Source organism: Uranotaenia lowii, chromosome 2 (assembly GCF_029784155.1).
Source record: "Uranotaenia lowii strain MFRU-FL chromosome 2, ASM2978415v1, whole genome shotgun sequence".
In the NCBI taxonomy this organism is placed as follows: Eukaryota; Metazoa; Arthropoda; class Insecta; order Diptera; family Culicidae; genus Uranotaenia; species Uranotaenia lowii.
Window position 1 is genome coordinate 237,439,815 of NC_073692.1, and position 16,533 is coordinate 237,456,347.

At 37.1% G+C, this 16,533-nt stretch overlaps 1 protein-coding gene across 1 annotated transcript in view; it reads right to left on the reverse strand.

Annotated features, from left to right (window-relative positions):
* Nucleotides 1-3,857: 3,857 nt before the first annotated feature.
* Nucleotides 3,858-16,533, reverse strand: part of LOC129747592 (cytochrome b5-related protein-like) — a 35,355-nt gene continuing 22,679 nt past the window's right edge. Inside the window, exons 3-6 of the mRNA XM_055741880.1 lie at nt 4,886-5,277; nt 4,628-4,822; nt 4,338-4,562; nt 3,858-4,276 (exon numbers count right to left, since the gene is read on the reverse strand). Coding sequence (XP_055597855.1) covers nt 3,985-4,276; nt 4,338-4,562; nt 4,628-4,822; nt 4,886-5,277 — 1,104 coding nt within the window. The 3' untranslated portion in view covers nt 3,858-3,984. The remainder of the gene's footprint in view (nt 4,277-4,337; nt 4,563-4,627; nt 4,823-4,885; nt 5,278-16,533) is intronic.

Consider the following 16,533-nt stretch of genomic DNA (forward strand, 5'->3'; position numbering starts at 1 on the left):
TTTAGCCGATTCTAAAATTTCAAATTGTGCTAAAACTGGTATACTTAAAACCAATATTTACGCCTGAACCGTTGCAGGTGCTCTAAGGGTATATACGGACGATAGTATTGACGAAAAATTGGCCTCAGTCATAACCTCAAATTTTAATTTGCTGGCGGCCTCACCAGTGATGCTAGGTGCGTTACTAAAATCAGTATTTGCTTGTTTTAAACTGATTATAATATTTCTGAATTGAATAAATTTTTTAACTATCAACAGCTAAAAGATTGAATTCATTACGGGGCGTCCATAAATTGATGAAGATAAGCTATCTTTTGCTAATGAATGCTCAAGGTGAATTAAAAACATCTGAAATATATTTTCATGTACTGCTAGGTAGATTAACTCTTCTAAACTTAACTTCTAAACGAATGCAAAATCATTCACTGTTACAAACAAGTGAAAGCCCCGTCTTTGTTGAATTTGAAAATAATCGCCTGCATGCTCTGACTATTTTAAACAAATCCACATATTTCGCTTCGTCGCTTAAGTGTGCGATACAGTAAGTTGTTCTTTTGTTCAGATAAATGATGCGTTTAATTTCACATTCGAATATAAATCTACGGGAAAGTTGTAAATTCTCAGTACTCATGAAAAGGTTTTTCAATAACAATGCTTTTAACTGCATAATCACCGTTTTTCAAATACCAATGCACTTGGCAGCCCTGAACACCCAAAAAATCAAAACACGAACATCTGTGTATCACTTTTCCACAGGGCGAATTTGTTGATTTTAGTACCGGAAAATTGCGTTTATCGTGCGCCCTTCTCAAAAATCGATCCTGTTCTCCCATGGTTTGAGGTTAGGGCTGAGGCCTTCTGTTAAAGTGGTGTTCGTGTAGAACTGTCAATATATCCTAATATGTAGCCTACAATATTTGGCGAAATAAATAAATAAATATATGATCATTAACTATCAAAGATCATAAGAATAATGTTGGTTTTAAAAATAATTTAAAGTTAGGAATGGAAGAATTTATAAAAATTAGCAAATTTAACAATATTCATTAAAACTTTGCTTATTTCAATATGGATATTATAGGAAGCTTCCTCACTAGCAGTGGTCTGGATAGACTAATGAAGGCATTTTCAGCATATCATATAACATACAATCACACCGGATTATTTATGCAAACGCCATCAGGCCTACAGCATTCTCTACTAAGCGTAAGATAGAGAAGATTTCCCAAAGACGTACCTTGCACGGAAATCCGATATAGCTATCCAAGTATAAAACTATGCATTTATTAATAGGAAATAGGGTAACGGACCTATTTTGGACCGCTTTGGGAAGTGACTATGCTATTTTCTGAATTAATTAAGTATACGTTACAATTTTTGACTGTTTTATCCGTTCATTACGAAGATTAGGGCTTATTCTATCGAGACATATCGTCGTTTGTTGTAAAATAACAAGATTTAAGCCTAAAAACTCGATTCTTCGATCATTAGACTGGTCGATATTTTGGACCACCAGGTTTCTATTTTGGACCACCCTTTGGACCTATTTTGGACCACCCATAAACCTAATACGTTTTTTTCATGTTTCATGTTCATGTTTTGAAAATCGCGACAGCATCTTGACGAAATTTGTTCTGTAATGTTAAATACTGGTCAGTTTGTTGTTCTTAGGATCTTTAGGATCAATTTTTAGAACGCAATCTTCTTCAGGTGACCCAATGATAAATAAGTAAATGAAGTCTGACCCTATAACATATTACAATTTGATAATATCTCCTGCTGAATCTGTTAGATATTTGTTAAAAGCAATTGATGGCACGAACCTAAATGTGGCAGGCACAAACCGTTGTAAAGAACTGATCTACAATAGGTACCGATGCTTGAAGAAACTATGTCAACCAGGAAAAAAGAAAACCACAAACAACCAAACAAGTGCCATGGAAAAATCACCACAAAACGTCATAGTCTTGTTTTAAAAGATGTCCGTGTTACTTATTTCGATTTGAAGATGATTTTGAAACTTCTTCGTAGTGTTAAGTCAGCGTGTTGAGGCAACAAAGGCCGCAAAGTGTACACGCTCTTTTTTTTAAACTCAAAATTAAGTATTTCTGGTTCAAAACAGCACTTCGGTGGCTTCCCTTTGAGTTTGACTGGGCAATAGCAAAACTAAGTTCTGATAGGCATACTCAATACTAAGTTCGCGAACTCGGATTTATCCTTTTTTTTTTTCGAGGGTAGCTGATTTTCAGGGAATTAAAGGATGATTAAAATTTATTGTACCCGGATGTTGCTGTTCCGGTACATTGCATTGCAATTACAGAGCAGTGGAAAGTTTTGACATTCCCGGTCAAAGAAAACTTCCGGATGTTACTTCCCACGGGAAGTAAACAACATCCGGAAGTTTCCGGACATTCCAAGCCGCTCACCATATGATGACAATGACGGACAGACTTTTACGCTGACACGGTGACCATGCATTTCATTATGAAGTTCCTTCATAGTCTTCCGGTAAGTGCTCCGGAACGACATAATTTTGCGACGTGTTCGTTGGTTGCTGTTCTGGTTCGGACTGAACTCGCTAAGTGTTTTCAGTCCAACAAAGAGAGTTCAATTTTTAGTTCATAAGGTCGAACTCAGCTTTGATCCCTCGCCGAAGGAAAAAAAGGGATCAATTTTGAGTACGCAGTTCGAACTCCGTTTTGATGCATCGCAAGGAGGAAAAAAGGGTACTTAACTTTAAGTTCTTAGAATCGAACTATGTTTTGAACCTCGGTCATACTTAATTTTGAGTTAAAAAATAAAAGCGTGTGGCCGGTAATTGTTTGCCGGTGAATTGAAGGAATGTTTTTGTTGTTGATTTTGCTACATACACACGCACAGCTTAGCCGTTGTTGTTTGCCGGTGGATTGAATTGAAGCAATGTTTTTTTTTGTTGCTTTTACTACATACACACGCACAGCTTGGCCGTGGTTGTTTGCCGGCGGATTGAATTGAAGGAATATTTTTGTTGTTGCTTTTGCTACACACGCACAGTGTTCGGTTCGCTGGCTGCCTGGTGTTGGCCGGTATTTATTTCTATCCTTCTTCGTCTTGTGATGCGATAGGGAGGGACGTGAATTCGTTTTTATTTTGTTTCTTTCAGACATACGCAATTCGGTTAACTTGGGAGGTTAATGCCGGTGGGAGCAAATCGAATCAGCACCGGTCGCGTTATCTTCTTGTACCGATGATGCTATGTAATTGATTACACGCCATTATTGGCACAGAGGCTGAATTTTGGGTGCAGTGAACTTGCTCTTAAGCGAAAAAAAAAGATTTAAATTAAGTTCGAACAAAACTGAAAACTACTGAAATTTGGGTTTTGATGTATTTTAGCCTTCATGGCATAACACATTTGTCAAAAACTATAGATCTTTTAAGGTTTTCATTAGATAATTACTAAACATGTTTGTTGCGATAACCTCTTTCTCTGGGTAAGGTAAAAAACACATGTTTTAGAGTTATCAAAATTAACTGAAGAAACTGATAATTTTTCTGACTAAGTCAATGAGACATCCCATCATCCCCAAAACTTTTGATGCATAAGTTGTGTGAGTCTGTCGACATAAGTTTTTAGAAACCATTGAAGTTGAAAAGTTTTGCATGCTACCCCAGTTGACGGTAGTTGGGAGATCGACCAGCTCGGATAGCACAATAAACATAGAAAATAATATCTTTATGCTTCGGTTTTGCATATCTTACAGGCCCATAGCTCGGCCAAAGTGAGAATCTCATATGAATCCGATGGCTCGGATGACGGTGGCTCGGATAAGGGGGGTTCTACTTTTTTCACAATAGATTAAAAAATCATAAAAATATTAACATTCCTAAAAAAACAAATTTATTTACAAAAATATCACCCGTTTGTTTTTTTAATCAGTACACATCCCCCCGAATATCTTTGGTAAAATTAGTTTAAACTATTATTGCACCTATTGACCATAACTACTTCCACTTTTTAGCCGGATCGTAGGTTTTCGTTTCGATTCGAGCCAACTGCCGATGCTGCCCGACTATATGATGCAGCCATGAACATTCACGGTAGATCGTTTCGAACTCCTCGCACGTTTTGTGAAACACAGGATAAAGCTGCGGCAGGATGGCGTGATCCACCGTCGGGAACATGTGATGCAAACAGTGATCTCCGAAAGTGGTCAACACCGCAAAGAGCGATCCCTTCACATCGGCCCGATCGATGACCGTTGCAATCTGGTACACTCCGAAGTCGATCTGGGCTCTGAAATGGATAAAATTGGTTGAAAAAATAGCAGTGGCTTCTCAAAAAATGGATAACTTACGGAATTTCATCTCCAGAATGGAAAATATCCGGATGATGATGAGCTGCGTTCAGACCAGTGAACGCAAAACAAAAGCTAGCTACCAGAGTGATGAACAGCCACATTCTCAGTACGTCTCCAAGAGGGACAGGAGATCCTACCACGTACATGTAGGTCGGAAGTGCAAATGCTATCAAATCGTCAGCGTAGAAGCTGCACTTGCCAGTTTTGATGGTGTAGATGAGTCTGTTGAAATAGAAACAAACATCTGAAAAGTTTCTTAGATGCCATACTTAAAGTGGTACCCTTACCTCTTAAGAAAATCGCTTAGAAAGCCAAGGGTGTACAACATGGGACCATAAATCCATGATCCAAAGCGTTGCACGGTCCCTTTCATTGCGGGATTGGGCAGCCAGCAGAAGACAGGCTCGAAGAATGAAATCTCCAAATCCAGCAACGAGTTGGGATACAAGTGATGAGACATTGCATGAGAAATTCGCCATTCCCTGGGGAAAAAAGGTCACAAAATAAAGCGCGATACCAAATTTATAAACCCAACCGAACTGTACCGATAGCTGTAAAACGAAAGATTGAACAACCGCATCCGCCAGTTGTCTTTCTGGTGGAAAAAGTTGTGGGCCGCTATAATTGTCCAGCAAACAAAAAGTCCACAAGCAGCTGCTATCAGATAGCTTCCGGATCGCACGGCCAGGAATGCCAACACCAGCATCACGATCAGAAGCGAATCGATTACGGTTTCCGATTTGTGAATGGGTTTGGAATCGAGCTGTTCCAACTTTTCCCGGACTCTTCGTTTGAGCGTGCGGTAGAATCCATCATCCTTGAACGTGAGTTGAACATTGCGAGGTTGGCTGGCTTCCCGTACTTTGAACTTGGGCAGCAGATTTTCGGCGTTAGCCGTTATGTGATGCGTTTCGAAGGCCTCTGTTATGTCCGTACCCTTGAAAAAATAATAAATTAAATAATGTTAACTTAAGGGGGGGTAGGGTCTAACACTTTCAAAAAATCGATTTTTTTGTTTTTTTTATTTTCTTATTGTAAAACATTTCAAGAATGTTGTGTCAATTTTTCAAGTCAATTGAAGCAAAACTGTAGAAGTTATAGGCCTTTATCTCCTCCTATCTAATACTGCAAGAAAGCAAGAGCAGAAACTTCAAACGCGTTTTTCTCGAAAGCACATATTTAAAGTCCGTGGACATCGTCATTTGAAAACTACTTATCCGATTCTTTTCAAATTTGGAACATATTTTCTACATATAAAATACCAGACCCCAACGTTTTTCTTTTTCGATTTTTTTAATTTGGGGAGATTTTACAGGTGAAAAATGGCGGATTTTTAAGTGAAAAATCGTAGTTTTTACTTCAAACAGCCACAAAAATTTCATAAAAATATTTTTAAGTTAAATAAAAACGTTGGGGTCCAGAAAAATATCTATTAAAAATATTTTGCTCTGATTTTTTGACTTCAGATGATTCTGTGCTGAGATACAGTGTCCACCGCAAATCCTGTTTTCTAAAAGGCATCCTCGAAAGTGCTTCGTCACCGGCTCGATTTTCAATATTTTTCTACGAAAAAATGTTCTTTTAACAATGCTTTGTATAATGCAAAAAATTTGAATACATTTGTTTAAACGATAGCTCTAGAAAAAAATCGTGAAAATTGTGTTTTTTTATACCCGTTAGACCCTAACCCCCCCCCCCCCCCCCCTTAATATACTTCACTAAATAGTGATTGTGTGAGAAGATCATTGTTTAAAAATATTAAAATATGTTTCATGTTGCTTGACAATCTTAGACTTTCCTCGAAATTATTTGAAAGCTTATCCGAAGCCTTCTTCCAAGGACCCAGACACTAGATGTATGTAATCCTCTAAACCTATGTTTACAAACTACTTCTGCTCTAGGAAAAACTTTATCATCGAGGAAAACTTTTTCACAATATTTTCAATTATTGCATAACCACAGGGGCTAAAAAACTTAACCCTTCACTGCATGGGCTCCGTAGAGAAAAAAATATCAACGAAAATAGCTTTATTGACCTCTAACTAGGCAATTTACTCCGAAAAAAAAACAAAATTAATTTTCAATAGATTTTATTGTTTAAATAGTGTAAGAAATGGGATTTTTTTCCTGATTTTATAATTTCCTATTGAATTTTTGATGCATTAAATTTGCTTGAATTCTTCTACAGTACTGAATTATGCATAAAATAAGAAAAAACATCAATGACACATATGGGCTCGTATGCAGTAGAGGGTTAATTTTCGATACCTTTCCGGTTTGAGTTTTTACCCACTTCAACTATTTTTTCCTTAATTTTGTAACATTTGAAGACTAACGGTGGAACTAACGATGACTTATACGAAAAGTAAGTTACCTATTTCCACATATTTTTCGATTTGCTGGCTATAAGGCGTCGTACACAAATTACGTAACGCAAAAAATCTAGAATTTAGACCCCCTCTCCCCCCTATGTAACAATAAGTAACGTTTGATAGGACCCCCCTTCTATAGTTACGTAACGCTAAATACCCCCCCCCCCCCCCCCCATATTCAATTTTGAAATTAAAAGTTAAAGTACACAAAAATTTATTTGATTTGAGTTAGGGGAAGAGGGGGCATAATGCCCACGTTAAGAAGAAAGCCTTGTTTTTGAGTACATTTGAAAATATTATCTTCCATTTTCGATTGTGTTTGGAAGTTAAGTTTATTTTTTGTCTAAATCTGATAGTTTGAATAACCGGAAGGTAAAAAAAGCTACAAATTTAATGAAGTTTGAAGACTAGGTTGGAAATTAGATTTCAGAATCAGTAGGGGTATAATGCGCATATGTGTGTACAAAACGAACCATAATAAAGGGTTAAAATGCTTCACAATATAGGGGTAAAATGCCCCAAGTAAAAATCTATTAGTAGATCCAGCGCTATGGATAGGTATTTTGGCATAGTTATGGAGTCATTGATGCTTTTTGGAGGGTTTTTCTGTTATGTCTTGGATCACAGATCAAATGATCAATTGATTAATAAGTTTTTCTTAGTAAGAAGGGTAATATGATGGAGACATAAAAATGAAACAATCGTTGGTTGAAATTAATTCTTTTTTATTTAAATTCATGTCTATACTCACATATTCTTTTGAAGTTCAGGAATTATTTTTTTAATAAAGAGCAAAGTAAAAAAATAATAACAGTTGAGTAAAAAATAATAAAAACATAGTAAAAATTCATAACAGCTTAGTAAACAAATAATAACAGGAACTTAATAAAGATTTACCGCTTTCGTTTCTCTTCAAACGCACATTTCACAGGTGATTGAATCAGGATCGGTGGCACACTTAGTGTGAAACCATGTTTTGCATTGAACGCACATCATCCATCCTTCGCCATTGTCAGACGAGCTGAAGACAACCCCACAATAAGAACAAAGAATATCATCCATCGTAGTTAATCCTGCTGTTTTTCGTTGCCGACATTTCCGAGTCACGTTCTTCTTTTTGATTATCTTGATCTCCTTGGCAGCGTTGTCTTTCAGCAATTTCTTGCGGTACGGAGATGACGTCAGTTCTTCGCTTTGTTCCTTTCTTGGTTTTCGTCCTCTTTTTGCGTTACGATCCTTCCTCTTTGATACGACTTCAGTCACGACAGGTGGTACGTCAAATCCCTTCAACTCCCCTTTAGTTGGTACTTTTCCGTAGCTCCAGCGTGGTTGCTCTGTTGACGGTTCCTCGACCTTATCCGTAGCAACGTTTCCGTTTTCTTCTACGCTGTAGTAGGTATCCGGATACAATACGAGAATATTGTCGGCATCCATATTTTCATCCATAGCAGAACGGGTGGAGTTAAATTGACTCGAGTTGCTGTCATCATTCGGGCTGTAAGCAACCATGGAGTGTACAAGGATGTTGCCGTTTTCTTCTACACTGTAATACACGTTTGGATCCACGACGAGCAAATTTGTCAAATCTAGCTGTGGATCACCGTCTTCAACGACGTCATCAACTGCACCACGGTCAAGGGATTCACTCCCATTCGTCTGATTTGAAGAATGGGCAGTTCCTTGAGCATCGGGAAATGGATCGACAGCTGCAGATGTACGATTACCCATATCGTTGGAAGGTTGTCCATTCAAAAAATCGGATGTTGCGAAATCCTTTTCCGAAAAGACGTGCCGGTTGATTGGGAAAATCCCTGTTGCTAGGAACCCGTTCCGTGCCGTAGCGATGGACGCGCTTGCTGTGAAAGTATCGTTTATCAAACCGGCAACATCATAGATGGAAACGGGCTTTCCAGGATTTTCCTTCTGCAGTTTGTTGATGGCCTTGATATAATTCGCCTTCAGTGGCCCCATGAACGCCACGTCCAGGGGTTGCAGCTTATGTGATGTGTGGGGTGGAATAGCCAAAATCCGGACATGATTCTTCTTCGCCTTTTCCAGCATTTCAAGGTTGCGCGTGTGGCTCGAATGGCCATCCAGGATCAAAAGAACCGGGGCATCTACCGTTGGCCGTGTGTGGGCCAAAAAGTGGTCAAACCACATCGAACACGTTTTGGTAGTGCTCCACCCAGTAGCATTACACGCGAAAATAGCTTCTGGAGGGGCGCCAACCTTCAAAGCCTCGTTCATACGCTTCCGGGGGAAAATGATCATTGGGGGGAGAAACTGACCGGCGGCTGACATAGCCATTATAGCTGTTGTGTTTACTCCCCGTTCGGCTGAAACCGCTCCCGCTACCTGACGTGAGCCTTTCTCTGCCAGAACCTTATCAGCTCGTGTGGGAACCTAAAACAGTCGATAAGTGTTATTATTTTAATGATTTGACCAATTCATAAAAAGATTTACTTACCGTGCTAAAGCCGGTTTCGTCAGCATTCCAAACACGGCTGGGAGGGAACTCTGCACTGTCGTAAACTTCTTTAAGAAGCTCATAAAAGCGGTCAACATTGGTCCGATTGAATCCTTTGAGTCGAGCTAGAGACGTGGGCTCCGGGGATCTGAGGGAAATCTCCGGATGCCGCTTCAGGAATCCCGACAACCAATCACGTCCTGCGAGCTCCTTGTCACGGTTGAAGGGATGCTTCACTCGATTTTTCTCTGCTAGTTGAAAGGCGATGCTCTGCAGATCATGTTTTGTCACTCCGAGGCCATACCGATTCATTCGGACGACGTGTTGCACCAGTTCCATTTCTTGGGCAGCGTTGAACACGGGAGAATAGCTTCCCAGGGGCGAAAATCTCGGAGTCTGCTTGCTTTTCGAATCGATTTCCAGATACCGGGAAAGTGTTTTCCTCGGCACTTTGTAAATCGCCTCAGCCTGTCTTTTCGATAGCCCCATCTTGATCGCGTTTAATGCCGCCGCAAGTGTGTCTTCTGACCACGACCGACGATCCGTTTTTCTGGCGTAATTACGCGGCATTTTTCACCGTTTTAATCCGATTCGATCTAAAAAAAACGCAATTGACGAGCTCGAGACGCACTATTTTGATTATTGACGTTTTCTCTTTTGTGTATTGCAACGCGCATGCGCTAGGGTTTGGCTGCGTGCAGTGTTGCTGGAAAGAGGATTTTTTTATTCTGAAATAGTTTAGATACATTTTGCTTTGTGGATTTTTGAATAATGAATGTACTTAAAATAGGTATAATATTTTTAGTTACATAACTTTGGTATACTTTGTAATATCTACTACATTTACAGGTCATAAAATCAATATAATCAATAAGAAACCTAAAATAAATGCTATACACATTATTGATTTTTTCTGATAATGTTTGGATGCACTGCAAACATTGGTTGAGTAATTTCGTTCTTCTAGCGGCGCATTTTAACCCGCAGTGACTTGATCGACTAGATTAGATTTAATTTAGCCAAAATTATCAATTAAATGATGTTTTGTAGGACTACCTACATCGTGAAGACCAGTGTTTATCAGCAGAGTAATAGAGAAGTGAGTAGTTTTAATTATAAGAGAAGCAAACCTTATGAAAGTCAAGGAACAAATTACACGGAATAAGGCTTGAAAAATATTTTTGGATTTTTCCAGTGATTAATCGCATATTTGATGCTAACGTTTTACAGAAAAGGTTTCTTTTGTAAATTAGACGAAAATAACGTACAGAATTACTAATATAAGTGTATATCTAGCGAGATATCACAGTGGGGCGTTTTGCCCACACTGGGCATTTTACCCCCTGTTCCCCTACACTGCACATAAACACTGAATGAGCTGCAGTCGATGACGTTACAGTAAAATAAACAAAACAGCAAAGCTCACTTCGTTTCATTCGCGCAGTGCGGTTTTTCTGAATCAAATTTTATTTACAAAAAACTTAACCATCATCGACGCTTTCGAACAAGAGGCGCGTAGATTTGCTCGCCAAAAATAGAAAATTACAATTCTTTTCTTTATGTTTTTTTTTCATTAATTTGTTACGTAACTGAACCAAGTACCTCCCTCCCTCCTATGTAACAGCAAGTAACGCAGACTCAACCCCCCTCTCCCCCCTACATGCATTACGTAATTTGTGTACGACGCCTAAGCAGAGTTTATATTCAATATCATACCATATCATATATATTCCATATATATACCACTTAAAATCATTGTTGTTGTTTCTGAAAAAAAATCAATACATAATGGTTTAAACTCTTAGATCTAACTGCCAATAACCTTCTTTAGATTAACAACACAATGACCAAAGGATTTCTGGGGCTACCAAAATGGGAGTTTTTCCGAAAACAGGTCCATTTCCATTTTTCTCATGTTTTTAAGCTTTTCTTAGCTACATCATTTGTTAGCCAAAAGTTGCCACTAATTAGATTAACATGCTCTAAAAAAATTCTGCACAATAAGTATGTTGAAACAATGAGTGACTTTGGTTTTATACCGAGTTTAGTAAACCCAGTCTAATGGCGGGGTTGGGAGAAGCTTAGGAACGTGAACTGGGATTTTTTTTGAGAAATTGTTATGTTGGTATCCTCAGTTTTGCTTGTTCCATGTGTTTCTAAAAATTGGCTGTTATGTCTAAGAGTTACAACCATTTTGGATTGATTTTATCGAGAAAAACATTATCTTATGTTAGGTATAAGAGATGGAATATAAACCCCTAAAAAAACCAAAGCAAATCGGAAAATGTCTATGTTCAGCACCAAAGATAAGAAGTGTGAAATTACAAAACTTGTTCATTGCAGGTTATTTTGAATAATTACATCAACATTTGTTCGGTCTTTTACGTATTCGGTAATGACATTACCAACTATCAGCATTGATGAATTAGAAATATTGTACGATGCCGGGAGAAACATAGTCTTAGTTTTATCGCTGTTAATGGACATCCGACAGTGATAAATCTCATTCTATGTTTCTCCTAGCATCTTACAATTTTTCAATTTAATTAAGTTTAAAATTCACTTTCCTTATAAGTTGAAATATCATAGTTATTAGTAGACTGAATTAAACAAAACTATTATGAAAAATATAGCTATGAAGCAATCTCAATATGTTTCGAAATTTAGAAACACTCACCGACACTTTGAGGATCTTCAACTGGCTATCTCCGATTCATCAAATCTCAAACTTTTAAAGTGTTGTTAGATAAACCGGCGATTGCAGGTTGATGATTTATAAATCTTGCAAAAAAATCAACGGTTACTTACAAAAACTTAACAAGTAAACACTAATGTTCGAGAAATGTTTACCCTTCCTCAGCTATTAGCAAAATATTTTGTTGATATTAGATTCATTGTGTAGGTAATTTATTCTAGTTTTTCAGTAATTCAAATTAAAGTCGATATGTTCTACCAGGTCATCAGAAATTAATTCCAAATAAAAATAGTCCATCCCATCCAATTAAATTTTTAAAAGATTTTTAACTTTTGACAGCTATTTTATATTAGACTGCGTCGAGTTGTAGACATTTTTGAATTTCTCAAACCCTGGGGTCTTAAGCTTCGTTTTGGTACAAACCTCATCCATGATTTTTGCAGAATTTATAATTAACGTATACATGAGTAAATTTTAACTTTAAGATTTGTCTGGGAAATTTGAATATTTTGTACTGAAAAATCAACATCATTTTTGTTTCTTCTGTGGAACCGATCTCGGTTATGGTTTTTGTGCCAATTTATAAATTCTCTTAAGGAAGTTTTTCGCTGAACAACTTTGTCGAAGACCATAACTTCGTATTTTATAAGGCAATAAAGTTATTAGTGTAGAATCTTCGGACATACCAAAAACTTTCCTTTTCTCGAACTCCGATCAATTAACTTCTACTCAGTAGAAACGGTACTATGAATGAACCGATAACGTTCACGACTCGCAGTCAACTGCCAGTCGTATTTCCTTCTCTTTCGATTTGACATATCTCCTGCTGATTTGTTTAACATTGCATTTCATATGAACTCTACAATTAGCTGTTTAACATGGGTATGTCTTTCGGCATTCATTGATAAGCGACAAATTCAGATGACACCACACCCTGACACCACTGCTGGGTGCCGCGTAAGTATTGCATGAAAAATAGTCATGCAATACCTCGCTTCTGCGGTTTCTGCCATTTCGCTATAACAAATGGTATCACACTCCTGTCGTGATTTTACGGATCTCAATTCAGAGATTCACTTCTACACGTCTGTCGCTCACAAGAATAGATCAATGACTGACTTTGTTTTGTTTGTTTGCCTAGTGTTGCCCTGGGGGAGAAAGACTGAATAAAAAAAGAAAAAAATCTTTCAAACGTCAAATTTCTCTCATCAATCTACCGACCAGTGCGAAGGTTCAAAATTTTACTTTCTTATTTAGTGATTTTCAATAAATCTTTTTTGATGCTGAAACGCACTTGTTTTGCTTGAAACAATGATTTAATTAAGTTTTGTTGTGCTCTGGCAAATTCTAGCACACTCAGAAAAATACTATTATGTATGCCATAAGATTCTCTTATGAAGTGGCGCCATAAGAAAAATCATTGAAATTCATAAGATTGTCTTATGACGCGAATGAATTCTGAAGATGAACGCCTACTTCAATGAGAGGTTGTTGCTTTTCATAAGAGATTCTTATGGAAACAGTAAATCACTTTCTAATAAGAATAATTTTAGATATTTCATGCTGAAAACATTCTCTTTATTGTTTGCCAAATTTGTTTGAAATCAAATCATTTATGGTCACCATCAGCAGTGCATCAACAGACGCTTCCATCAAAGTTTTTTTTTGCCGCATCCCAATCTTCGACCTTGTTAGATTAGCTGAAAAGTAAACAAAAATGTATTTCAAATTACTAATATGTCGCTTACATCAGAATCAACAAATCGGACTTACCATTGACAATATTATTTATCTTTGAAGTAAAACTAGTAACTATGAACTGGCGATTGCTCCGTTCTGTTAGATGATGAAAAAACTGTTGAAATGAACGAATGTGTTCATTACTTTCACACAATGCCGTTTCTTCTATTTTTCATGAGAACATCGTATGAAAATTGGAAGAATGTCATAAGACTCTTATGAAAAATTATTTTACACTCTAAAAAGCGGTTCATAAGATGCATCTTATAAAAATTATAATAAGAATTTGCCTGAGTGCATGATCAGGCGTATTGAGTCGCTCAAATTTCGTTAAAGTTTCGAAGCTGATACATAAAAATGGTTTGATTAATAGTTGTTCTAAAAACAGCTTAATCTAAATTTAGCACCTAAACAACTGAGTTACATGACTCGCCACACGAAACTGATCATCTAAAGTTAAAATTTTAACGATTACAAATCTTTTCAACAATTGCTGGCTTTTTGCCGAACAGTAAAAAAACGATACAGAAAACGATACAGCGAATTTCAGTCTTCCTCCCCCAGGTGTTGCCAAAATAGTAAACGTTGCCATAGTTATTTCTGTACCAACACGTGAAAAGGATCTATCTACAAAAGTAAATAAAAACCATTTTCAGTACCTCATGATAGGCCAACAGTTGCTCTACTTAACGGTAAAACCCTTTTGAGAAAATAACATTCCGTTACATTGAAAACTCAATTTGAGTAAAGGATCTATAAACATTCTAAAACCAGAACTGCCATTACATGGATATACATCCTTTACTCCGGAACAATTTTTCGCTACTACTCCGCAAACAAACTCAAAATAATCCATTTGTCTACTTATTCATCATAAAAACATAGTTGCAAATGATTGCGAGCTTAAAACTAAAGCAAAAAATAAGAAAATAGCAAAGGGTGTATAAACAGGTTAGACAAAATATTACGTGAGCTAGGCTCTATCTACGATAGTGCGTTGTTTTTTCATGAAAATTGATATTCCTTTATTCTAACATGGGATGCTTCTTAAAAATCGTTTGTCTATCATAAAAACCAAAAATTGGAAGTGATTTTTAATTAGGGATTTAAAATAGGTTGTATTTTTTAAACGCATTTTTCTTGATACGCCATATATGGAGATAGATGCTTTTTATATGTTGGTAAAGATTTGACACTTTATTCAACATAAAAACATAGTTAGTTACAAATGAACGCGAGCTTAAAACTAAAGCTAGAAATGAGAAAATAGCAAAGGGTGTATAAACACGGGAGACAAAATAATACGTGAGCTAGGTTCTATCTACGATAGCGCGTTGTTTTTTTCATAAAAAATGATATTCCTCTATTCTAACATATAGGGGATGCTTCTAAACATCGTTTGACTTTCATAAAATGCAAACATTTCAAGTGATTTTTAATTAGCGATTTAAAATAGGTTGTATTTTCTTCAAACGCGTTTTTCTCGATTCGCCATGTATGGAGAAACATCCTTTTCACGTGTTGGTACAGATTTATTTCATTTTATTTATCTTCAGTGTTGCCGAATACAACTATTATTTTATTTTATTTTTCATTAAATTTGATTCATTTTCTGCATATCCTTCATCTCATTTCTACATTCCTTCTCAACTCTATTCTCATTCAAAACTTTTCAACCGTTTTTTTCTCCTTTAGAACATATTTTTTTACCAAATATTCTTAATTTTTAATCTATATTCCGCATCTTTATTCTCCATCCTACAAATTTTATTTAATTTCTGCTTATCCTTCATCTTATCACTACATTCCTTCTCAGCTCTATTCTCAAAAGAGTTAAGAAGGCTTAATCAAAACAAACAATCAACAGCAGTAGCCGTAAAATCCAAATCCAAATAACAAATAAGAAGCAGCAGCCTTAAAAATCTGTGCTTCTAAAGCTTATTCTGTCTTTTTCCACCAGAAGGCCAAATCAAAACAAACAATCAGCAACAGCAGCCTTAAAAATCTGTACTTTCTTACCCACCACCGTTTTTTTTTTCACCGGAAGGCCAAATTGGAGCAGATAATCAACAACAGCAGCCTTAATAATCTGCGCTTCCAAAGCAAATTCCATCTTTTTCCACCGAAAGGCCAAATCAAAGCAAACAATCAGCAAAAGCTGACTGAAAATCTGCGCTTCAAAATCCATTCCGTCTTTTTCCACAGGGTTGTCAAATCGAAACAAACACTCCCAACGCCAATTCTGTCTTATTATACCGGAAGGCCAAATCAAAACAATCAGCAGCCTTAAATATCGCCGCTTCTAACGCCAATTCCGTCTTATTCCACCGGAAGGCTAAATGAAAACAATCAGCAGCAGCTGCCTTAAATATCTGCGTTTCTAACGCCTATTCCATCTTATTTCACCGGAAGGCCAAATGAAAACAATCAGCAGCAGCAGCCTTAAATATCTGCGCTCCTAACGCTAATTCCGTCTTATTTCACCGGAAGGCTAAATGAAAAAAAAAATCAGCAGCAGCAGCCTTAAATATCTGCGCTTCTAACGCCAATTCTGTCTTTTTATGAAAAAAAAAACCGAACACAAACACATACAGGATCTCAATGAAACTTGATGTTTCCTCGAAGAGATTATTTTTTCTTATCTCTAAGCGTACATCTTTCGAGGATATGATGGCTAGCATCTTACAAATGCTAAAACCACCAACCCACAGAAAGTTTACTATGTATACCGTGACCGGGATTCGTTCTTATACCCGCTGGCTTAGAAGACTTGAAGGCTGTCCTCTACGCCACGGGCTGCGGCAAAGGTGGATTTTGGCAGGTCGAGGAACGATTTCAGTCTCCAAGGTTTTTATTCCGGAACACATCGTTGTTTTTGGACCACACTATTGAAGAAGCATTTTTTATATCTCGTATCAA